Source organism: Oncorhynchus mykiss, chromosome 5 (assembly GCF_057628025.1).
Source record: "Oncorhynchus mykiss isolate SJ-2025 chromosome 5, ASM5762802v1, whole genome shotgun sequence".
In the NCBI taxonomy this organism is placed as follows: domain Eukaryota; kingdom Metazoa; phylum Chordata; class Actinopteri; order Salmoniformes; family Salmonidae; genus Oncorhynchus; species Oncorhynchus mykiss.
In genome coordinates this window covers 44756069-44781638 of record NC_143026.1, presented here as the reverse complement: position 1 = coordinate 44781638, position 25570 = coordinate 44756069, and the positions used below count along the sequence as shown (strand labels likewise).

The window sequence follows — 25570 nt, the reverse complement described above, 5'->3', positions numbered from 1 at the left end:
CAGTCTTTACTCTGCTTCCACCAGAACGGAAATGTATCTACAGTTGTTATTATTATATTAGGGCTATTTCTATTTCTATTGTTGTTTTCCTATTACCATTTTCATTATTTTACTTCACTTAGTCCTGCATGTTGAAGCCCTTTAGTCTAAGAATTTCACTGTAACCTGCAATCACGCCTACAACCCTGTACATGTGAGCATTAAACACTCTGAATCTATATACACTGAGTCTACAAAATATTAAGGACACCTTCCTAATATTGAGTCCCCCCCCCCCTCTCCCAGAACAGCCTTCATTCGTCGGGGCGTGGACCCTACAAGGTGTTGAAAGCGTTTTACAGGGATGCTAGACCATGTTGACTCCAACACTTTTGGAAAGTTGGCTGGATGTCCTTTGGGTGGTGGACCTTTCTTGATACACATGGGAAACGGTTGAGCGTGGAAAAACCCAGCCGCATTCCAGTTCTGAACAAACCGTTGCGCCCGGCACCTACTACCATACTTCATTCAAAGGAACTTCAAACTCTTGTCTTGCCCATTCATCATCCGAATGGCACACACACACAATCCATGTCTCCGTCGTCTCAAGGCTTTAAACACCCTTCTTTAACCCGTCTCCTCCACTTCATCTACGCTGATGTGACTTCAACAAGTGACTTCCATCAGGGATCGCAGCCTTCACCTGGATTCACCTGGTCGGTCTATGTCATGGAAAGAGCAGGTGTTCTTAATGTTTTGTACACGCAGTGTATTATGTTCTAGCAGTTTTTTTCTACATGCATAATGCATGGAGTCTGATGATATGACAGCAGTGGAGTGACGAAATATTGCGATAGAACCTCAGGACATGCCCCAACGTGACTTTCAGAGGAAGTAAGACGCTGACGTCAGTTCTTTCCAACCAACTGGACTACATCCTCTTCATACCCTAGGTGACACGGGTAATCATGTTTTGCTTATTGATGCACGAGTGCGGTTTTTCTCCCCCCACCTCTCTCTCTTTCTTTCTTTTTAAGATGACTGCAGACTGCTCAGTGCTGAGGGGCTAAACAATGAACCGAACCAGGAAGCTGGGAAATTGTGCATTTGTCTGTGCACCAGGGCCTAAAAATGTCCCCTCTGTTTGAAGTCACCCTGTCTTTTCTCTTCACCTCACTGTGAGAAGCACATTGTTTGTGTCTCTCTCTCTCTCTCTCTCTCTCTCTCTCTCTCTCTCTCTCTCTCTCTCTCTCTCTCTCTCTCTCTCTCTCTCTCTCTCTCTCTCTCTCTCTCTCTCTCTCTCTCTCTCTCTCTCTCTCTCTCTCTCTCTCTCTCTCTCTCTCTCTCTCTCTCTCTCTCTCTCTCTCTCTCTCTCTCTCTCTCTCTCTCTCTCTCTCTCTCTCTCTCTCTCTCTCTCTCTCTCTCTCTGCCTCTCTCTCTCTCTCTCTCTCTCTCTCTGCCTCTCTCTCCCTCTCTGTCCGTGCCTCTCTCTACCTCCCTTCATCTCTCTCTACTTTGGGTGAAAATCTCATCACAGATAAATTCATTATTCATCACCATTCGCATCACATCACATCTAAATCTCAAATCACTCGCCCTAGAGTTGCAAGGAGTATTTGATGTATTATAGGGTCACACTGTGGTGCGATGTGTCTCTCTCCTGAGAGTTTAAGGTCAGACAGATGCTGTACCTCTGTCTCCCTCCACAGTAATATTAAATGTTCTGCCAGTGGCAAATGAAATTACAATGACGAAACAGTAAAATCTCTGTCTATCTCTGTGTGTGTGTGTGTATTTCTGGCCTAGACACGTGTGCCCTACGAGCCCTGGTCAAAAGTTGTGCACCATATACGGAATAGGGTGCCATTTGGGACGCAGACACTGTCCAGAAACGACCCTTATTTACAGCATAGTTTATAGCCTGTGACTTCATCGAATGGCCTCGACTGAGGTGGAAAAATGCATTGAGGCAAAACCTGTCCTGAGAGCCAATATGTCCATAATAATATCGCAGATTTTGGTTTGGATATGACAATTTACCAGCGATGAGCACGATAACATGATATTTACCTATGTTGATGAAATCTGATCTGTACTGGCATGTCATTCCGAAGCCAAAGTCTCTCCATAATCCTGTGTCCTTTTTAATCACCTATTCAAAATAGCAACAACAAAAAAAGAACAGGCAAATCTTTAAGGTAAGAAAATGTGCTGTTGCACATCTTTCTGAGGACATCTGCGAAAGCAGGTTTCTTACCAGCTGCTGTTCAACTGGCGGGATGTGGTCATGATTGCCGTAGATCAGGGTTGGGTTATACTGGCTGAACAGAACAGGATAGAAGACCTTCTTACCTGAGGAAGAAATAAATACATGAAAATGTAACCAAACAAATCTAAGATTTCCAAAGTATTAATTACCAATGGATAATACAAAACAACATCTCAACAGTTATTTCATTCAAATCTCAGCTTTGTTAGAAAACCAAGAGGCACAGCGGCCCACGCCGAACATAGCACTGATGTGGATTTGTTCCGTGTACTGTAGTACCAGGTTGAGCATTGAGACGGCAGGTGTTCAGGAAGTCGGCGGTAAAGTAGATGTCGACGTCACAGAAGAAGAGGAGGACGTTTCCTCCCTTCCACGCCCTGGCGCCCACATCCAGGCCACGCCCCCTGGAGAACTCCTCATTCAGCTGGAGCAGGGAGAAGTTCTTAAAGTTGATCTCCCTGCAGAGAGAGAAGAAGAAGACTTTATTGTCCTTTATACACAAATGTCCAACAGAAATGTGTCTTCTGCTTTAACCCAACCTCTCCGAAAGAAACTCAAATGCAAACAGGTTGAGGTTGGAGCAGAGAGAGAGAGAGAGAGAGGGGAGAGGGGAAGAGAGAATTTGACAGAATTGGAGATGAAATCGGAGTTGATTCAGAGACAGAACCCAACGGATACTAGACAGAGGGAGACAGTGTGGCAAAAGAAATGGACCAAAAATGAATTAGCATCATTGGTTTAAAGTTCATTTAGTAGATGGAGTGGGACAGGCTTAATTCATCCGTGTCTAATGGGTCTTATGAGCGCAGAGGGCCCAACTGAGTACGAATACAGACACTGCATACAATATACACAGCTCTGTCTTTGTACTGTACCATTAAACTACAACAAATACACACCACACACACACACACACACACACACACACACACACACACACTATGTGTATGCTGTAGCGAACCTAATTTCCCCTTTGACAACAGCAGAACTAATAAGATCAGGTCTGTAAAGTGGCTACATGATGGCTGGGTCCCAAATGGCACCTACAGTATGCCCTACGTAGTTAATGTGCTATTTACTCTGTCAACGTGACAAATGTGTTTTGTGACATCACTGCCTCCTTTAGGCATTATTATCATCCACCCACGGTAAACAACCACTGATTGATGTGCCGTTATCAGTGTGGGATTAGGCCCTTGTGGATAGAGTGGCACGTTGTGGGCTCAACTCAAATACAAGCCTGCTACCGTACAGAGACAGAGAGACAGACATAGACAGAGAGACAGACATAGACAGAGAGACAGACAGAGACACAGACAGAGAGACAGACATAGACAGACAGAGACAGAGAGACAGACAGACAGACAGAAGACTGCTATGGGAGTTCAAAGACGCACACACACACACACACACACATACACAGCAGGATCCATCGGAATAAATTATACATCCATTCCTAACCTTGGGCCTTGCACTAGGGGGAAATAGCAAGAAAACATTGCAATTAATTGTTTGAGATGTGAACACTATAAAGCTGTTAATACATTATTAATGAACGCTCTCACATGATCACATATTCATGCCCAAAATGGATCATAAATTCAACTTTCCAGTTAAAAAGAGAACATAATTACTCATCTGTGACATAAATGATGATGCACTGTGGTGTATTTTATTCACAGGTCTGGTAGCAGAAGATAACCGGATAATATTTCCAGGGACAACCCATAGATTCAACTGTAGCCCACCAGCAGACCAAAGAACATGAGGAACATAATCCGTTTTTATTATTTTTTATTATTGAGTTATTATTCAAATATAATATTGAAACTTGACACATGAGCCTTTTATTACGGGGTTCATAGTTCTGAATGGTGGCTATAAGATGACAATGGTTGCAGCCTGATCTCTAGCTTTGCACTGCAGGGTTAGACGTTACTCCAAGGTAGTTATACGGCGGGAGGCGACGTGACAGTTGTAGTACAGGTGCCGTATCTTAATTTGATCATAATGGAAATGCAAACTTGTAGTGTATTGAAGGTTTAAAAATGCTTCAAATTTCCACTTAAAACTATGAGACTGGATTCGATTTATTGGGATACCCATTAGCTCGACGCCAATGGCGACAGCTAGTCTTACTTGGGCCCGACAGTTTGTCATAATGAATTTGCCCTAATGAAAAATGTATCAACCCCTACAACAACAAAAAATTAACATTCATTATAATCCACATAATAATTCACATTTCCTGTAGCTGCTGGATTCTTTTCCTGCTGTGAGAAACTGGGTCAAATCAAGATACGGCATCTGTAGTTCAGCCTGACACTATAGCCTGTAGGCTATTCCCAGTACGGAGTCCTTCTCCTCGTCTCTTATTATCTCTCTATCAGCATCTAGCCAAACTGAACTAGAGGGAAGGGCTCCTTCTCTCCTTCCTGGGGGCTCTGGAATAGATCAACTGTGTATTTGATTTCAGATTAATCTGTATGGAGACCGACTTATGTCTGCTGTCAGAAAGAAAACAGATTTAGGACCAGTGTACATGAGCTTAATCCTGCGTAGACACACACAGATACACCCACGTTTTGGCTGGTGTGGCCAGAACAGAACTCCCCCCCGTGTTGGTTGGTGTGCCCAGGCATACGGACAGACAGACTGGCAGACAAATACAGACAGACAGAAACACAGACACCCACAGGTACACCCACAAACGCAAAAATGCACACATGCATGCCTACCACATACACATACTAAAACTCATACTTAGTGCAGAATGTATGCTTGTAAATGTTGCCACTAGAATTCCCAGCCAGCTGTTGTTTATTGAAGGTGCACAAAATCTTTTAAGTCTCCAGAAATTCTTAGGACATTAAAACATTGCTTGCCAAGCCCCGTGGGAGTTTGTTCCCGCATTTGATAAATACCTTTTAAACCACACATTATATTAAAAAAAACATTAAATATGTATGTGGGCCAGAGTAATTAAAAGCAGGCAAACATGATTGAATTCAAATCACTTTAGTAGTGGGTAGGAGTGGGATTCGTTTAGGATTCAGGCTGCTTGTTGGAGTGTTTTCACTGTGATTCAAGCAGCACCAAGCCTCAGGCCAAAACACACTCTGGATATTTCCTTTTGTGATCCTGGTTTGGTATGTCCGTCTGGTGCTGGTCTGGGAAACCCCCCCCCCCCACCCCTCTCTCTCTCTCTCTCCCTCTACATCCTTCTATCCATTTTCCAGCCATCCTCAGTACTGCCATGTCAAACAAGCACAGGAAGGAGCTCCTGTCTGTCTGTCTGCCCTGTCCTGTCTTCTGCCTCCAGGGAGAGGAAATCTTCAACTAGGAGTTCAAGACCCCTCTCTGTCTACTGTTAACACCCTGAGGAGTCTCACTTCCTGTGTGTGTGCGCGCGTGTGTGTGTGTGCGTGTGTGTGTGTGTGAGTGTGTGTGCGTATGTATGTCTGAGGGAGAGCACTCACCGCCCATTTGTCTGACAGCCGGGGTCTCTAGTGTTTTGGAGGACCCTGGAGAGTTAGGATTCAGTAAAATGTTTTGAAGAAACATCATCAGCACTGGTCATAAAAAATGTAGACGTGTGTAGACGCAGGCCTGAAGTGGTTTTTAAGTGTGTGTGTGTGTCTGTGTGTGTGTGTGTGTGAGAAAGACAGAGTATAATGAGAGGCAGATTTAAATGTACTTTACGTGGATAAACATCAACATCAGCTTCCAGTTTCCTGAAAAGCCAAAATATTGCGTCATCCATATGAAATCCTACACTACCCTGTGATTAAGTTTTTAGTTTTTGAAAGGACGCAGTGCTTTGTCTGTCTCCCTGAGGAGCTGGTCCCTCTGTGGAGATGTAGGAATGGTGCATTAGCATTTACTGTGCGCTGTTAGCTGTTGGGCTGGTGTTTATGCTCGGAGGACATCTGTGGTTCACAGGCACTCAGCTATCACCCTGGGCTCAAAACGCTCTCCTCTTCCGCTCTCTTCTTTTCTCTGCCGTGTCTTTTCTTCGATGCATCTCTTCTCCTCTCCTCTCCTCGCTCCCTCATGGACACTCATTTATTCATGTCTATCGATTCCCCCCACTCTTCAAACAGCTCGGTGTGTCTCTGTCCATCTCAAACCGGAGTGACGGACAGTTAGCGGGGGAAGCGTGTTCGACATGATAATCGTGTCTCGTTGTCTGGTACAGCTCACTAACATAGAGCATAAGGAATTGAACTCGATTTCAACCTGCTCTGTCGCTCTACTCTGATGATGTGATTTAACTGACTTGGATACAGAGCTTGCCCCTATGATTATGAACACAAATCGTCTTTGGGTAGGGAAGGACGACTTTGATTTAGTCAGGGCAGAAGCAGCAGCAGCAGCAAATGATCCACCCGGTGCCTGCTGTTGGAAACAGACATTGACATCACACAAATCAATAACCATTCAGACCAATTCAACAGAAAAAAAAGGAACAGGGTGAGATTGGAGTTTGGATGTTGTTATCTTTCCCTCTAGGAGATCCGTGCTCGATTACAGTGCCTGATCCAGAGTCCGATGAAGTGTTACGTAACCATGGCGATTGACAACAGAGAGCTGTTTATAAGGTGACAAGAGGACAGACCGCGATTGACACAGTAGATATGTTTGGCATCGTGTGAGCTCCATCCTGAACTGTAGCAGACCGAGTTTCAAATAGTGTTACTTTGAAAGAGCTTGATTGAGTCTGCCTGGGGAGCACTTTGCAAGCTCACAAAACACAGCTAAATCATTCGAAAGTACACACAATTACTATTTGAACCCAGGTCTGATGTGAGCTCAATCGTGGGACTGTTATGGCTGCGAAGATACCCGCTATCAGAGCAATTGTGATACAAAAAGCCTAGCAAGAACGAGGGACTGTAGTGCTCAGTTGCCTGTGAACTAGGTGAGCGAGACTGTGCAGATAGCAGGTGTCAACATACGTCTTGTCACACGCAGGCGGTGTCTATGGTATTTTCTGGGAACAAAGCAAACACATCCTCCAAGGACCAACACAGCTCTTTCCCTTGCACAGTGAGACAACACATTAGCAGCGGAGGTCACTGTCTCAGAGACAATGCACAAGGACACCGTCTTGCCTTTCCCCCTTTAACTATTCACTCCGTCACAGGCCATTCGCAGAGACATGAGAGCTGTTGAGAATGAGATATCTTTGAGCGAAAGACCTTGGCTCTCATCAGATTTCTCTTTCCAGACAATACTGTCTGCCTCGTTGTCATTGAGAGCAAGAAAGCGAGAGAGAGAGAGAGAGAGAGAGAGAGAGAGAGAGAGAGAGAGAGAGAGAGAGAGAGAGAGAGAGAGAGAGAGAGAAAGAAAGCTGTAGTGTGACATCTGAAACCGGCTCAAAGCCTAGCATGAGGTGTGCAACTCTTTCTCTCCTTCTTTCTCTTTCTACCCCTGCAAACCATCCGGCCATTGGTGGGCACAGCGTCTCCATGGCAACCTACCAGATAATCAGCACAGTACCAGAGTACCACGTGAACTCATTTCACCCACAAGGCGATCTCAAATTGACCCTGGACCTGTAATTGTATCTGCGGGCAATACACTAATTTCACTGTGACCGCTGTCATCCCTGATCCCAGGCCTGTAATATCCGACACTGGCAGAGGTCACTGAGTGCCTCTGGGTGGCCACACTCCTACATTATTCATCAGACGGGGCTGAGGTTTCTGAGTTGCTAAAAAGAGAGACAGGGAGTGTGTGTGTGCGTGGGGGGGGGGGGGGGGGGGGGGGGTGGTACAGTGGGGTCCATAATTATAGGCACCCTAGCAAAAAATACAGTATAAAATAAATAATACAAATACTGAGCTATATTGTATGCTCACATATTTTTAAGTATATTATTTGATATTAATACAATTGTTCAGAGAAAGACATTTTGTTTAATACAAAACATCTGAAAAAGATAGGTTTCAAAATGTTGGACACCCCTGTTTTCAATACTCTAGCACTGTCCCCTTACCAAGAACCATTACAAATTAGCCAACAACCTGGTTGCCTTTCCCAGGAAGCTGACATTTGGCCACAAGTGGATCTTCCAGCAAGACAATAACCCCAGGCACACATCAAAATCCACAAATAAATGGTTAATCTAAATCCCATCTCAGTCTCCGGATTTGAACCTCATTGAAAACCTGTGGTTTGAATTGAACAGGGCAGTTCATAAGAGCATCAAGGGTATCAAGGATCTGGAAAGATCCTGTATGGAGGAATGGTTAAGATCCCTCCCAATGTTTTCTCCAATCTAATAAAACATTTTAGAAAAAGGCTCTGTGTCGTTTTCCACGCAAGGGGAGGTTGCTGGAGTATTGAAAACAGTTTTTATTAATATTTTATGAATATAAAATAATACAATTTCCCAATTCTTTTTACGCATACAGTCAGTCATGTCTGCTCATCTGTGCATGTGCGAGCACGTGTGGGTGTGTGATTGTGTGTGATTGTGTGGGTGTGTGTTTCCACCCACCTAGACGTGTTCTCCAGAGTGCTCCGGACTTCATTCATCTGGTCCTTCCCAAAATACACCACTGTGAGGTGGACACGCCCATCCTGCCGCACACACACCTCTCTGCAACAAACACAAACACACACACACACAAACACATTAAGACACAATGAATCAAACAGAGCAGGGGACTTACTATACACAACCCAAGTACAGAGAGGGCCATGGGGCAAGTAGCCTAGGTTGTAATCATTTGTTTTGCTTTCAGCAGACGTTCGCTGCGTTTGAAGCTTTCCTGGCGCAACGGAACCGATGGAATAATCGTCAAGGTCCAAACCCTGCACATTTGCACTGAAGGTAGAGCGAGACAAAAAAGTTCAAAGTGTTTGTAAGAAAACACATATTGTATCAATAGAAGAGGTCAGTTCAAAATGGGGTTACAGCGAGATCAGAGAGTACCCTCAAGGGTAGGCGCATACCAGAGGAGGCTGGTGGGAGGAGCTATAGGAGGAGGAGGCTCATTGTAATGGCTGGAATGGAATCAATGGAACTGTATCAAACACACTGCACTTATGGGAAACCACATTTTTGACTCCGTTCCATGGATTCCAATTCCGGCCATTACAATGAGCCCGTCCTCCTATAGCTCCTCCCAACAGCCTCCACTGGTGCATACGGTATATGCACAGGCTACATACAGTATGTTACGTTTTTATATAGGAGTAACACAATGAGGACCTGGCACCAGACAGAAGCCTAGAGCGATCGATCTCCAGCACTAGTGCGACATTCTAGAACTCTAGCAAGCAGACATTCTGATGGAGACACGCCAAATGTATATGCTGTGCTCAGTAAATGAGTCACATGGCTTCTGAAAGACTGTCAGTTCGACCTCACATTCCTCTTCTCTCCACGTGAATGCGCACACACACACACACACACACACACGCACACACGCACGCACGCACACACACCACCTCCCCCTCCTCCCTTAAATATGGATGAGACCAAAGCATTTTGCTCAGCGACTCAGGGAACCTTTGTACAGCATGAACAGCACCACTATATCACAGGTTCCCTCTGAGTCCAGGGGGCAGTTTAACGTGCTGGGTTTAAGACTGCTACTAAGCAGGATTTGCCAGGAAAAAAAAAACACCCTCAAAGCCTTGATAAGCAGCTGTGCAGGAGTGTAACAAATTACAGGAATGAAAAGGTCTCTAACAGACAGACATGCCGTGGCTATCAGAGTACAAACAGAACCTTCATACCTCCTATACTCTGAATCCTTTACTGCCGCGACAAACTAGGAATGTCAAACATGGACAACTACTGCATATTCTGTTTCTCGTTCCCTTTAACTCGGTTATTGCCTAACATTATCGTAGTTAATACAAGTGAACATGTTTTTTAAAATGTCTTTATTAACCCTTATTTTACCGTTGTTGTTTTTAATGTTAGGTAGGTTGCCGGAGAACACATTCTGATTTACCACAACAAACCGGGGAGAGGGGCGAAAGGCCCAATAACACGCATGAATAACTAAGTGGCTCTCACCTGAAGTTGTGCATGAAGTGTCTGAACTTGTCGGCCCTCTGGGAGAGGGGCACTATGATGTTGATGGGGACGTTAGCCGTGTCCACCCTCTCGTTCTTCACCTTCATCAGGGGCCCAAAGGGACGGAACAGAACCAGCTTCCTGAACTCACGGCTCTGGTCCCCTTTGAAGGTGAGCTCATACAGAGTGCCTTTGTCCTTCTCCGTCCGAGCGATACCTGGGGAAGGGAGAAGAGTGAGCATACCCATACACGTACACACAGGGCTGTCAAATGTAGACAGGCGCACACACACACACACACACACACACACACACACACACACACACACACACACACACACACACACACACACACACACACACACACACACACACACACACACACACACACACACACACACACACACACACACACACACACACACACACACACACACACACACACACACACACACACACACACACGCACACACACAGCTGAACTGCAGTTCAGTTTATTTGATTATTTGTTGTTATAATGTTGATGGCTATCCAGTAGTGCATTGTGGATAATCTGCCTGGGTTTTGTCAACTGGTGAATATTTTCTCCACTTTGCTGCCTGGATCTGAAAGTTTTTTGAAAAGAGAAGGATAGTCCTTGGCTGTGTGGCCATGGGAGAGAGAGACAGACCCAGAGAGACAGGGATAGACAGACAGGGCATTTCAAGCTCAGGGAGAGAGAGAGAGAGAGAGATACAGGACAGGGAGAGAGGGACAGACAGGGCATTTAAGTGAGAGAGAGAGAGTGCAACAGACCGGGCATTTCAGACCTTGGGAGAGAGTGACAGACAGGGTATTTCAGGCCCAGGGAGAGAGAAAGGGCATTTTAAGCCCAGGGAGAGAGAGAAAAGGCATTTTAAGCCCAGGGAGAGAGGGAAATGGCATTTTAAGCACAGGGAGAGAGAAAGGGCATTTTAAGCCCAGGGAGAGAGAAAGGGCATTTTAAGCCCAGGGAGAGAGAAAGGGCATTTTAAGCCCAGGGAGAGAGAGAAAGGGCATTTTAAGCCCAGGGAGAGAAAGAAAGGGCATTTTAAGCCCAGGGAAAGAGAGAAAGGGCATTTTAAGCCCAGGGAGAGAGAGAAAGACAAACAGGGCAATTCAGGCCCACGGAATGAGAAAGGGACAGACAGGCAGGCAGGCATACAGGCAGACAGACAGAGACACAGAGAGAGAGAGAGAAATAGTACCTGACTACTGTGACTGACCCAAAATTAAGGAAATCCTTGACTATGTACAGCAGCCGAAGGCAGACCTGGCTCTCAGGAGAAGACAGGCTATGTGCACACTGCCCACAAAATGAGGTGGAAACTGAGCTGCACTTCTTAACCTCCTGCCAAATGTTTGACCATATCAGAGACACATATTTCCTCAGATTACACAGACCCACAAAGAATTTGAAAACAAATCCAATTTCGATAAGCTCCCATATCTATTGGGTGAAGTACCAGAGTGTTTCATCACAGCAGCACGATTTGTGACCTATTGCCACAAGAAAAGGGCAACCAGTGAAGAACAAACACTATTGTAAATACGACCTATATTTTTGTTTATTTATTTTCCCATTTGTGCTTGAACTATTTGCACATCATTAAAACACTACTGTTAGGTTCTAAATAACAGGGTCAAATGTGAAGGGCAACTATGAAAAGCTGTTTTTTTAAAACCCGCCTCCTATGCTGAGTCTCCTCCTTACACATCTGGACAGCCAATACATCTCGGTTGCTAGGCAGGACGTTAGTGATGCATGTTCTTTCTCACTTCATCTGACCTGACCTCGGCCCAAATTCCTCACTCCTCCCCCAACTGACGGCTGTCCTCTTGACTTGTACCAGACTGTGGCCCTTCTCCTTTCCATAGGATACCTGATGTCTAACAATAACATGTTCTGCATTCTCCGCTCTCCCTCCCTTCAACATTTCAAGTTTAGAAGTCAGCACCCATCAGTACATAGACATAATATCACATTTGAAATGTCTTTATTCTTTTGGAACTTTATTCTTTTGTGAATGTAATGTTACATTTTTATAGTATATTTCACTTTTGTTTAGTATCTATTTCACTTGCTTTGGTAATGTAAACATGTTTCCCATGCCAATAAAGCCCCTTAAACGGACATTGAAATTGAATTGAGAGAGAGACAGAAACTGACAGAGAGAGAGAGAGAGAGAGAGAGACAGGGCATTATGACAGGGCATTTTATGCCCAGAGAGAGATGGCCAGAAAGGGCATTTCAGGCCAATGTAAAGATCCCCGGCCTTCCTCTCTGCTCCTAGGTGGACTAGGCTGGGGCCCTGGGCCATCTGCCACTATGACAGCTGAAGGAGACTGGTCATGCATAGAGATCCTACTCACACTGGATTTACAACGCCTCACAGTAGTTAATACCCAGACATATCACTCAACAACCATACCGTTTACTCAGTCCCCCCTTCACAGCTGTGCACTGTCAGTCAAAACCTCTTGTTCCAAAGATGACATGACTGGACTGGACAAAAACACAGCAAGAGTGTGAGGTTCGTCATCACGAAAGCAAAATTCTGTCCCAAAATAATTCTTTGAATTTCTCTACAGAAAATGCATGTACTTTACTCCCATTTCAAAACATTCTACTTTCGATTACTTCAAGAATAAAAACGGGATATTTTAAGTCACGCAACAATGCAGTAGAATCTAGCACAGTATCAAAATCCTCATACTGCAGGCTACAGTATTCTCCCGATAGAAAACACAGGAAGCTGCAAAAGTCGAGCGAGAATAGCTTGTGATCCCCAGTCCGATAGTGGCAAGACTAACTTCCTGTGATAAGAGCCATCTTCTCTTAACTCTGGGGACAGGGTGGGCTGTGGCTCCTCAGCCCAGACTCCATGTACCACATAAACATGTTTTTCACATTCACACAGCATACAGGATAGGATATTCATTTGATCACCCTGTTGCAACATAACTGCAAAAAATGTATCAACCCATGAAAATGTCCATTAACTGTAATCCACAGGCAGCACAATTCTGATATTTTTTTCCACTCATTTTGACCAATCACATCAGCTCTTTTAGGGGCGGCAGGTAGCCTAGTGGGTAGCGCGTAAGGGCCAGTAAGCGAAAGGTTGCTGGATCAAATCTCTGAGATGTCATTCTGCCCCTGAACAAGGCAGTTAACCCACTGTTCCCCAGTAGGCAATCATTGTAAATAAGAATTTGTTCTTAACTGACTTGCCTAGTTACATAAAAATGTTTTTTTTTTTAAATATATTTTTCAGAGCTGATTTGATTGGTCTAAAGACCAATTAGTGAACAAAAGATTAGAATTGGGCTACCTCTCTAAAAGCAGCCATATTCATTCACATTTCCTCTTGCTGCATGATTATTTTCCTGCTGTAGCAAACTGGCTCAAATTAAGATCCTACACCTGTACCACTCCATTTCCACCCAAACCCTCTCTTTTGCTTTCATTTTTTTATTCTAGTTTGTCTCTCCCTCTTGTTTCCTTCGCTCTCTCTCCCCTTCTACTCTGTCCCTCTTATTCCTTGTTGTCTCGTTGCGCCACTCTCATGCTTTCTGTGCGACAGCTGAGCAAACCCACCCGGGGCAGCTCCTGAAAAACACCATTCAGTACAGCCAATGGGTGGTGTTCAGTATTTGTGTTCAGTCGCGGCTCGCTAACTGAGAATTGGCAGGGCCCTTAATGCTCCCTTTGTAATCGTCAGCATCTCAACAAGCTTCAAGTTGTCTGGATGAATGAAAAGGTACTTGTCCACTGGTACAGCTCATTTAAAAGGACGGGCAAGGAGAACTTCATTGCTAATATAAAGACAGTTCATTAAGTAGCCTACACGGCCGCTTTCATTTTTGTTGTTGAACAATGGTTGTTGTTTGCTACTTGCTACACAGCCACGTCCAACAACAGAGTACTCTTTGGATAACTCTGGAACAAATTGGCTATCTACAGGGTCAAAAAAACACATTTAAAGAGTTTATTTCCAAAACGCTATATATCTACCAATGTTTCACGTGCTTTTTTCACCAGAAATGATTGCTTACCTTCATGTGTGTAAAATATTGCTGTTCTCAGATTTGTAAATCATAGATTTTAGGTGTGTATTTAAAAAATTTGATGTTTTTTCAAAACACTAGATATCCATTGTTTAGCTGGATTAGAATGTTTGTATATGTATATTTGACTAAGATGTGTGGTTGTCTCCACTACCTATCTTAAGATGAATGCACTAACTGTAAGTCACTCTGGATAAGAGAATCTGCTAAATGACGGAAATGTCAAATGTTTCATTTTTCTACATTGTAGAATAATAGTGAAATCAAATCAATTTTTATTGGTCACATACAGTGGGGCAAAAAAGTATTTCACAAAACATCACTGCTCTAGAGGAGATCTGCATGGAGGAATGGGCCAAAATACCAGCAACAGTGTGTGAAAACCTTGTGAAGACTTACAGAAAACGTTTGACCTCTGTCAACAAAGGGTATATAACAAAGTACTGAGAGAAACTTTTGTTATTGACCAAATACTTATTTTCCACCATAATTTGCAAATAAATTCATTAAAAATCCTACAATATGATTTTCTGGATTTTTTTCTTCTCATTTTGTCTGTCATAGTTGAAGTGAACCTATGATGAAAATTACAGGCCTCTCTCATCGTTTTAAGTGGGAGAACTTGCACAATTGGTGGCTGACTAAATACTTTTTTTGCCCCACTGTACACATGGTTAGCAGCTGTTTAATGCACGTGTAGTGAAATGCTTGTGCTTCTAGTTCCGACCATGCAGTAATATATAACAAGTATTATAACAAATTCACAATGACTACCTTATACACACAAATGTAAAGGGATGAACAAGAATATGCACATATAAAAATATGGATAAGCGATGGCCGTGCGGCGTAGGCAAGTTGCAGTAGATGGTATGGAACAGTACATACAGTGGAAGTCAGAAGTTTACATACACCTTAGCCAAATACATTTAAACTCAGTGTTTCACAATTCCTGACATTTATTCCTGGTAAAAAATGCCCTGTCTCCAGTCAGTTAGGATCACCACTTTATTTTAAGAATGTGAAATGTCATTAAAAAAAGCAGAGAATGATTTATTTCAGCTTGTATTTCTTTCATCACATTCCCAGTGATGAAGTTTACATACACTCAATTAGTATTTGGTAGCATTGCCTTTAAATTGTTTATCTTGGGTCAAACGTTTTGGGTATCTTTACACAAGCTTCCCACAATAAGTTGGGTGAATTTTGGCCCATTCCTCCTGACAGAGCTGGTGTAACTAAGTCAGGTTTGTAGGCCTCCTTGCATGTATATGCTTTTTCAGTTCTGCCCACAAATGTTCTATGGGATTGAGGTCAGGGCTATGTGATGGCCACTCCAATACCTTGACTTTGTTGTCCTTAAGCCATTTTGCCACAACTTTGGAAGTATGCTTGGGGTCATTGTCCATTTGGAAGACCCATTTGCAACCAAGCTTTAACTTACTGACTGATGTCTTGAGATGTTGCTTTAATATATGCACATAATTTGTCTCCCTCATGATGCCATCTATTTTGTTAAGTGCACCAGTCCCTCCTGCAGCAAAGCACCTACACAACATGATGCTGCCACCCCCGTGCTTCCCAGTTGGGATGGTGTTCCTCGGCTTGCAAGCATCCCCCTTTTTCCTCCAAACATAACAATAGTCATTATGGCCAAACAGTTACATTTTTGTTTCATCAGACCAGAGGACATTTCTCCAAAGAGTACGATCTTTGTCCCGATGTGCAGTTTTTTATGGCGGCTTTGGAGCAGTGGCATCTTTCTTGCTGAGCGGCCGTTCAGGTTATGTCGATATAGGACTCGTTTTTACTGTGGATATAGATATTTTTGTACCTGTGTCCTCCAGCATCTTCACAAGGTCCTTAGCTCTTGTTCTGCGATTAATTTGCACTTTTCGCACCAAAGTACATTCATCTCTAGGAGACAGAACGCGTCTCCTTCCTGAGTGGTATGACGGCTGCGTGGTCCCATGGTGTATATACTTGCATACTATTGTTTGTACAGATGAACGTGGTACCTTCAAGCATTTGGAAATTGCTCCCAAGGATGAACCAGACTTGTGGAGGTCTACAATTTATTTTCTGAGGTCTTTGCTGATTTCTTTTGATTTTCCCATGATGTCAAGCAAAGACGCACTGAGTTTGAAGGTAGGCCTTGAAATACATCCACAGGTACATCTCCAATTGACTCACATCATGTCGATTAGCCTATCCGAAGCTTCTAAAGCCATGACATCCTTTTCTGGAATTTTCCAAGCTGTTTAAATGCCCAGTCAACGTAGTGTATGTAAACTTCTGACCCACTGGCATTGTGATACAGTGAATTATAAGTGAAACAATCTGTCTGTAAACAATTGTTGGAAAAATGACTTGTGTCATGCAAAGTAGATGTCCTAACCGACTTGCCAAAACTATAGTTTGTTAACAAGAAATTTGTGGAGTCGTTGAAAAAACAAGTTTTATTGACTCCAACCTAAGTGTATGTAAACTTCCGACTTCAACTGTACATATGAGATGAGTATAATGTAGGATATGTAAACATTTGTCAGAGTCGTGTGTATAGGTGGCAGGCAAGTCAGGCGCAGGAGAGTCAAACGGAGTGTAAGTGGAGTTTTTTAATAAATGCCCACTTAACATGCTCCAAACACTAATATGTACATACATAAATAAACATGGGTACGAGGACCCGTCGCGCACCTATACAACAATAAAACAACACTGACATAAAACAATCTCTGACAAAGACATGAGGGGAAACAGAGGGTTAAATACACAACAGGTAATGAATGGGATTGAAACCAGGTGCGTGGGAAGACAAGACAAAACCAATAGAAAATGAAAAATGGATCAATGATGGCTAGAAGACCGATGACGTCGACCGCCGAGCACCGCCCGAACAAGAAGAGGCAACGACTTCAGTAGAAGTCGTGACAACATTATTAAAGTGGCGTTATTTAAAGTGTCTAGTGATACCTTTATTACAGTAAGACCATTTATTAAAGTGGCCAGATATTTGAGACTGTATGTTGGCAGCCACTTTATGTTAGTGATGGCTGTTTAACAGTCTGCTGGCCTTTGAGATAGAAGCTGCTTTTCAGTCTCTCGGTCCCAGCTTTGATGCACCTGTACTGACCTCGCCTTCTGGATGATAGTGGGGTTAACAGGCAGTGGCTCGGGTGGTTGTTGTCCTTGAGGATCTTTTTGGCCTTCCTGTGTCATCAAGGTGCTGTAGGTGTTCTGGAGGGCAGGTAGTTTGCCCCCTGTGATGCGTTGTGCAGACCGCACTACCCTCTGGTAGTGTACCAGCTGGTAGTATACGAGGCAGTTGCTGTACAAGGCGGTGATACAGCCCGACAGGATGCTCTCGATTGTGCATCTGTAAAAGTTTGTGAATGTTTTAGGTGACAAGCCAAATTTCTTCAGCCTCCTGAGGTTGAAGAGGGGCTGTTGTGCCTTCTTCACCACACTGTCTGTATGGGTGGATGATTTCAGTTTGTCCGTGATGTGTACGCCGAGGAACTTAAAACTTTCCACCTTCTCCACTACTGTCCCGTCGATGTGGATGGGGGAGGGGGTGTCTCCCTCTGCTGTGTGCTGAAGTTCACGATCATCTCCTTTGTTTATTTTCCTGACACCACACTCCGAAGGCCCTTCCTGAAGGCCGTCTCATCGTTGTTGGTAATCAAGCCTACCACTGTAGTGTCATCTGCAAATTTGATGATTGAGTTGGAAGTGTGCATGGCCTCGCAGACACGGTGAACAGGGAGTACAGGAGAGGGCTGAGAATGCACCCTTGTGGGGCCCCAGTGTTGAGAATCAGCGGGGAGATGTTGTTTCCTACCTTCACCACCTGGGGGCGGCCCGTCAGAAAGTCCAGGACCCAGTTGCACAGGGCGGGGTCGAGACCCAGGGTCTCGGGCTTAATGACGAGTTTGGAGGGTACTATGGTGTTAAATGCTGAGTAGTAGTCAATGAACAGCATTCTTACATAGGTATTCCTCTTGTCCAGATGGGTTAGGGCAGTGTGCAGTGTGGTTGCGTTTGCGTCGTCTGTGGACTTATTGGGGCGGTAAGGAAATTGGAGTGGGTCTAGGCTATCAGGTAGGATGGAAGTGATATGATCCTTGACAAGTCTCTCAAAGCACTTCATGATGACAGAAGTGAGTGCAACGGGGTTATAGTCATTTAGTTCAGTTACCGTAGCTTTCTTGGGAACAGGAACAATGGTGGCCATCTTGAAGCATGTGGTAAGAACAGACTGGGATAGGGATTGAATATGTCCGTAAACACACCGGCCAGTTGGTCTGGCCGGCTAGGGTTGCTGTCTGGGCCGGCAGCCTTGCGAGGGTTAACATGTTTAAATGTTTTACTCACGTCAGTCACGGAGAAGGAGAGCCCACAGGTTTTGGTAGCGGGCCGTGTCAATGGAACTGTATTGTCCTCAAAGCGAGCAAAGAAGTTGTTTAGCTTGTCTGGGAGCAAGATGTCGATGTCCACGACGGGGCTAGTGTTCTTTTTGTAATCCGTGATTGATTGTAGACTCTGCCACATACATCTTGTGTTTGAGCGGTTTGATTCCCAATGGAATAACACATTAGGAATCATGTAGTAACCAAAAAATATATTTTTGATTTTAGATTCTTCAAAGTAGCCACCCTTTGCCTTGATGACAGCTTTGCACACTCTTGGCATTTTCTCAACCAGCTTTACCAACAGTCTTGAAGGAGTTCCACATATGCTGATCACTTGTTGGCTGCTTATCCTTCACTCTGTCGACCAACTCATCCCAAACCATTTCAAATGGGTTGAGGTCGGGTGATTGTGGCTAAATCAGATTGTCATCTGATTTAGCACTCCATCACTCTCCTTCTTGGTCAAATAGACCTTACACAGCCTGGAGGTGTGTTGGGTCATTGTCATGTTGAAAAACAAATGATAGTGGGACTAAGTGCAAACCAGATGGGATGGCGTATCGCTGCAAAATGCTGTGGTAGCCATGCTGGTTAAGTGTGCCTTGAATTCTAAATAAATCACTGACAGTGTCACCAGCAAAGCACCCCCACACCATCACACCTCCTCCTCCATGCTTCACGGTGGGAACTACACATGTGGAGATCACCCATTCACCTACTCTGCGTCTCACAAAGACACGGTCGTTGGAACCAAAAGGACAGATTTCCACCGGTCTAATGTCCATTGCTTGTGTTTCTTGGCCCAAGCAAGTCTCTTCTTATTGGTGTCGTTTAATGGTGGTTTCTTTGCAGCAATTAGACTATGAAGGCCTGGTTTACGCAGTCTCCTCTGAACAGTAGATGTTGAGATGTGTCTGTTATTTGAACTCTGTGAAGTATTTATTTGGGCTGCAATTTCTGACATGCAGTTAACTCTAATGAACTCTTCAGCAGATGTAACTCTGGTTCTTCCTTTCCTGTGGCGGTCCTCATGAGAGCCAGTTTCCTCATTGCGCTTGATGGTTTTTGCAACTGCACTTGAAGAAAGTTCTTGCTTCTTTGAGCTGTTCTTGCCATAATATGAACTTGGTATTTTACCAAATAGGGCTATATTCTGTATACCACCCTGTCACAACACAACTGATTGGCTCAAACGGATTAAGAAGGAAAGCAAAGGGTGGCTACTTTGAAGAATCTAAAATACATTTTGATTTGCTTAACACCTTTTTGGTAACTACAATGATTCCATATGTGTTATTTCATAGTTTTGACAATTATTCTATATCGCCTTTTGGGAAGAAACTCTTAATTCCTTATGGGTATGTTTAAGAGCCGATACCTGAACAAGTACTTCAAGGGAGAGATAGAGGTACATAAACAAGTATGTGTTTTCAGTATATTTTTGGTATGTTGACACACACAGACAGACACAGATAGACACCACACACAAAGGCAGGCACACACACACACACACACACACACACACACACACACACACACACACACACACACACACACACACACTTTCCCTCTCCCAGGTACACGTAGGAATTAGTCAGATATGGCCCCAGTAAAGATGTTGACCTTTCAGAGGAAGTGGCCCCTCTCTCTGAGCTTGTCGAGATGCTACAAACTGAATGGAAAGCAGCTGTACTCATTTCCTACTCCAAATCATGCAAGACTAGCTGGATATCCTGGCTGTGGCTCTTCAGCACCTCTATTATGGCTATCACACAGCAAAGCAAGACAACAACAAAAAAACAAGAAGGAACACACGAACATGTTCGTTACGGATGTGGTTTACTGGAGAAAATACAGAAACAATCGTTCGATTTTCTTAGTTGGAAATGGGGATGTGCTGATTATTTATTTGTTCGGGCTGGAGTTCAATTTGGTGAACTAGTTGTTTTTACTCCATATCATTTTTATTCAAACCATGTCAGTATTCCAACTGCCACTCCACAATGTAGCTATTGTAAGCTATCACAGAGTAGTGTGGAGCAGAACCTTGTATATATGCCATACACAGGAGGCTATTGAGAGGAGGATGGCTCATAATAATGGCTGGAACGGAGCAAATGGAATGACACCAATTTGATACCGTTCCACTCATTCTGCTCCAGCCATTACCACGAGCCCGTCCTCCCCAATTATACATACACAGTATGTATATCATTATGGCTGTATACATATGGCTCCGGTATGGAGCTTAGTGACTCACCTTCTATGAAGTCTGATGGGGAGTAGACCTTGGTGGTCCGGCCCTTGTTTGCTCCGTCTCGGGGTGTGTTGAGGCTCCGCAGGGCTGTCTCCAGCGCTTCACTCAGCTCATCCCTCCGGTCCTTCCTCACAGGCTTCTCCTCAGGGTGCCTGGTCAGGCCCATCTCCAGCTGGTACACCCTCTGCAGGGTGAAGCTCTCAAAGGGCACCACGGCATACTCATTGGGTAGTCTGGTCCCCTGGTGGACCTCCGCCCGGCCCAGCTGACTGCGAAGGAACTCCTGGAGGTCCGTGTGGCTCCTGTCAGCCCCAGGCCCCTGCCCCCCCTCCCCGAGGGCACCTCCTCCTGGGGACTGTCCGCCCTGGCCTCTCCCTGCCGCCCGTTCCATTGTGTCTTGAACTCCTTTGAGCTGCTCACTACGCTCCTGCAGTGCTTCTTTTAACTGGGCGATCTGCTTCTTCAGACTCGCCATGTGTAGCTTGTGCTGCTCCTCGCGCTCCGCTAGCATGGCCTGGTAGTCCTCCCGCCCCGGGGGTCCGCTCTGACCCGCCCCTATGCCCCCTGCTGCCGCTACCCCCAGCCCGGGGCGTGGCAGGGCATGGCTCACCAGGTTGTCCTCGGAGTGGGGGCTGCAGGTCATGACGTAGAGGAGGGACAGAGAGCAGCACACTAGGACCAATAGCACGCCCACACGGGACACCCAGGCCAGCAGACCCCTCCGCAGCATCCCGCTATCACCCAGAGGATCCAGGGATACACACACACACTTTACTCTCCAGCAGTCTCACCGCCCACTAAAATCTGATTGTCTTTGTGATTGATATTAATGTCTGACTAACCAAAGAAGATCCGCCTGAATGATCATTTGGGCCATTATAAGGGACATCTCAACATTGCTCTTACCATTGTCTGGATTCCTAATCCTTATGTTTGCGGTCAAGGGTGAGGCCCATTGGTCACGTCCCCTTCTCCTTCCCCCCTGGCTGGGGCCCAGTAAGGTCTGACGAGGTCCAGAACCTGGCTATTTCTATTTCCGATTCGGTCATTGGTAACAGACGCCATTCACCAGTGACTCACATCACATATGGTCCCACTACTTTCTCTGTGCACCCCGCTCTTTCCTTCCTGTCTGATGCTGCTGTTGCATTACAGGCCACTGAGAGAATGTCTGTCTGGGATTCGTTGTTTATTCCACTGGACTCATGTTGAGGGGTGATGACACATGACTAGTTTTCCTGGACCTGATTGAGTAAACTGCATAGAGTGAGAACACAAAGCATATCCCTTAAAAGAAAGTGAATGAAAATTTTTGGTTGTTCGCAGTTTCTTCATGATGTATATATCCTCCATGAGTTGCCTTCTGGAGAGAGAGAGAGAGAGAGATAGCAGGAGAGAGAGAGAGAGATAGCAGGAGAGAGAGAGCGAGAGAGAGTTAAAACTCAGTTGGTATGAAAGCGCCGTTAAGGTTCCTGAGTATATGATGTCATCACTGTCATTAACATCATATAGTCATCAGAATCAATTTCTTCAAATCTCCTTCATCTAGACATATGCCTTGGTATATACGATTGCTTGGCTCTCTGAAAATGAAGAGCTTCACTTTGTGGTAAAAGCTCTCGATATGCTGCAGTATAAAACTGTGACGTTGTATTTTCAGAGATACATTTTTTTTAATCATAAACCTGGGAGGGCTAGAGGTCTACATGAGGTCTAATGTCTATTGCATGAGGATGTAGGGAAGGAAAACAGTTTCAATATCTAACTCAAGATTACAAAACATGCCACTAAATTTGAAATGTTCATATACTTTGATGTGAACTGAAAGCATGGGTTTCTACCTAGCGACACAGCCAAGCCAAGCATCTCGCAATCCCTTTAACTCTGAATAACAATGTTGCCAGTGATGACATTGTGGCACTATGTGGGCTGTTCTAAAAGCATTAGGGACTGTAGATGTATGTGGACACTTCTGCCTGCCTGTCCTCTCACTGTGGAACAACTGGATCAGTAGAAGACAAGCACAAGCACAAAACAAGCAAGAAAACGGGCCATTTACACACCCACACAAACGCTCTCTCTTTATCTCGGTCTCTCTGTCTTTCTCTCTCGTCCACAAGAAAATGTCCTTAATCACATGAAGGAAGACTGTATGGACAGAGATAGAAAAAGACTGCTTGCTTCTATTTTCTACGTTGTAGAATAATAGTGAAGACTTCAAAGCTATGAAATAACATATTTGGAATCATGTAGTAACCAAAAAAAGTGTTAAAAAATCGAAATATATTTTTGATTATTCATAGTAGCCACCTTTTGCCTTGGTGACATCTTTGCACACTCTTGGCATTCTCTCAACCAGCTTCACATATGCTGAGCACTTGTTGGCTGCGGTCCAACTCATCCCAAACCATCTCAATTGGGTTGGGTGATTGTGGAGGCTAGGGCATCTGATGCACTCCATCACTCTCCTTCTTGGTAAAACAGCCCTTACACAGCCTGGAGGTGTGTTGGGTCATTGTCATGTTGAAAAACAAATGATAGTGGGACTAAGTGCAAACCAGATGGGATGGCGTATCGCTGCAGAATGCTGTGGTAGCCATGCTGGTTAAGTGTGCCTTGAATTCTAAATAAATCACAGACAGTGTCACCAGCAAAGCAACCCCACACCATCACACCTCCTCCTCCATGCTTCACGGTGGGAACCACACATGCGGAGATCACCCGTTCACCTACTCTGCTTCTCACAAAGACACGGCGGTTCATGCAAAATCTCTAATCTGGACTCATCAGATCAAAGGACAGATTTCCACCGGTCTAATGTCCATTGCTTGTGTTTTTTTGGCCCAAACAAGTCTCTTCTTCTTATTGGTGTCCTTTAGTAGTGGTTTCTTTGCAGCCATTCGACCATGAAGGCCTGATTCACGCAGTCTCCTCTGAACAGTTGATGTGGAGATGTGTCTGTTACTTGAACTGTTACTTGAAAAAATTGGGGCTGCAATCTGGAGGTGCAGTTAATGAACATATCCTCTACAGCAGAGGTAACTCTGGGTTTTCCTTTCCTGTGGTGGTCCTCGTGAGAGCCAAATAAAATATATTTTGATTTGTTTAACACTTTTTTGGTTACTACATGATTCCATATCTGTTATTTCATAGTTTTGATATCTTCACTATCATTCTACAATGTAGAAAATAGTCAAAATAAAGAAAAACCCTTGAATGAGTAGGTGGGCCCAAACTTTTGACCGGTAGTGTAGGCTCAATGCAGCCTGCTACTAATGAAAATACCAGTTATGTCAGAATAACTAGAAGGTTCCCATAGAAGGTTCCCAGATGACTTTGGCCTTCCTGCAACAGCACCACGGCTACTTTCGATCTCAAGAATCTAAAGTGGCTTCCTCCTCTTGTCTCCTCTCCTTCATCGTTGCTGGTCTGAGGTTGACTGCGTAAGTGAGCACAATGTGGGGGAGCCTGAATGATAGGAATGAACTTTTACCTGCCTGGCTACGTTATTAATTGCAAAGGAGACGAGAGGATGTGACGTTAAGACTATTGAGATGTAGCCTACTCTATGAGTCCATATAGCCTGTAATTACCATGCATCCTTCTAGCAACAGAGATTCCCACCCCACAGAGCCAGGGACTGGGTGTTGGGAGGAGAGACTGAATGAATGGTGACTCACAGCCAAACCGCTGACTCTCACTGACTCTCAATGGATAGATCCACTGGTTGTCATTTAACTCCCCAAGGGAATGGACTGGGCTGTCATACCACAATATATAACCTCTAAATCATATTACGGGATGACGTGCTCTTCCCTAACATTCATAATTAAATGATGATTTGTTGTTAAATTACAGCATCCTCACACTGATTCTATCGACATTTAGCACAACGTAACCCTCGTGTGAAACTCGAATAAGATCAGTACGAATAAGTAACATCTAAAGAACGCCTAACATCTACATCTACTTCTGGGACCTCGGATAATTTGTCAACTGAGCTAACCTACAAGTCGTGACTTAATTTCCAACTGAAGTAAAACAAACTGCCATTGTACTGCAGTCAGGAAATGATGTGCCTTTTTTTCCCTCCTAATTTTGGCACGTCTCATCTCAGCAGTGGTCACTGTCCAATCAGAGTGGTGAGACAGTAACTGTGGTGAGACAGTTTACATGAGTTTACTCACCTCTGATTTGTGCTGCTGTGCATAAATAGTTACGTACCACAGTCGGTTCTGTCTTACAGTTACTGCTGTTACTTCTGCTCATGTTTCTGACTTTCTTCCTGTATATTTTCATGACTATAAGAGTGATTGGTTTGTTCCTTTGGAGCAGTAAAGCCAGATTCATGTTTATGCAGAATCTTTAATTACACAGTGGCTAAATCCGAGTCATTATATGATCATTACGCAAACAGTGTTTATAAATATTTATAAACGCTTGTATACAAATGTAGAACATGTAGAAGTGCGGTGACCGGAAATAACATTTCCTGATCTGACTGAGCTATGATAAATGGTGTATTT

At 44.3% G+C, this 25570-nt stretch overlaps 1 protein-coding gene across 8 annotated transcripts in view; it reads right to left on the bottom strand.

The window, feature by feature from the left end:
- LOC110523911 (chondroitin sulfate N-acetylgalactosaminyltransferase 1) overlaps positions 1–25570 on the bottom strand; it is a 35206-nt gene that overhangs the window by 2371 nt on the left and 7265 nt on the right. For 3 of the 8 annotated variants that reach the window (XM_021603056.3, XM_090234978.1, XM_090234979.1), the window contains 7 exons: positions 21951–22407; positions 21048–21778; positions 10287–10503; positions 8754–8855; positions 2528–2706; positions 2237–2331; positions 2050–2131 (listed from right to left, as the gene is read on the bottom strand). In XM_021603056.3, the coding sequence (XP_021458731.1) occupies positions 2050–2131; positions 2237–2331; positions 2528–2706; positions 8754–8855; positions 10287–10503; positions 21048–21774 (1402 nt within the window). In that variant the 5' untranslated portion in view covers positions 21775–21778; positions 21951–22407. Of the gene's footprint in view, positions 1–2049; positions 2132–2236; positions 2332–2527; positions 2707–8753; positions 8856–10286; positions 10504–21047; positions 22408–25570 lie in introns of all 8 variants that reach the window. The other 5 variants (XM_021603053.3, XM_021603054.3, XM_021603055.3 and 2 more) reach the window with 3 other exon arrangements.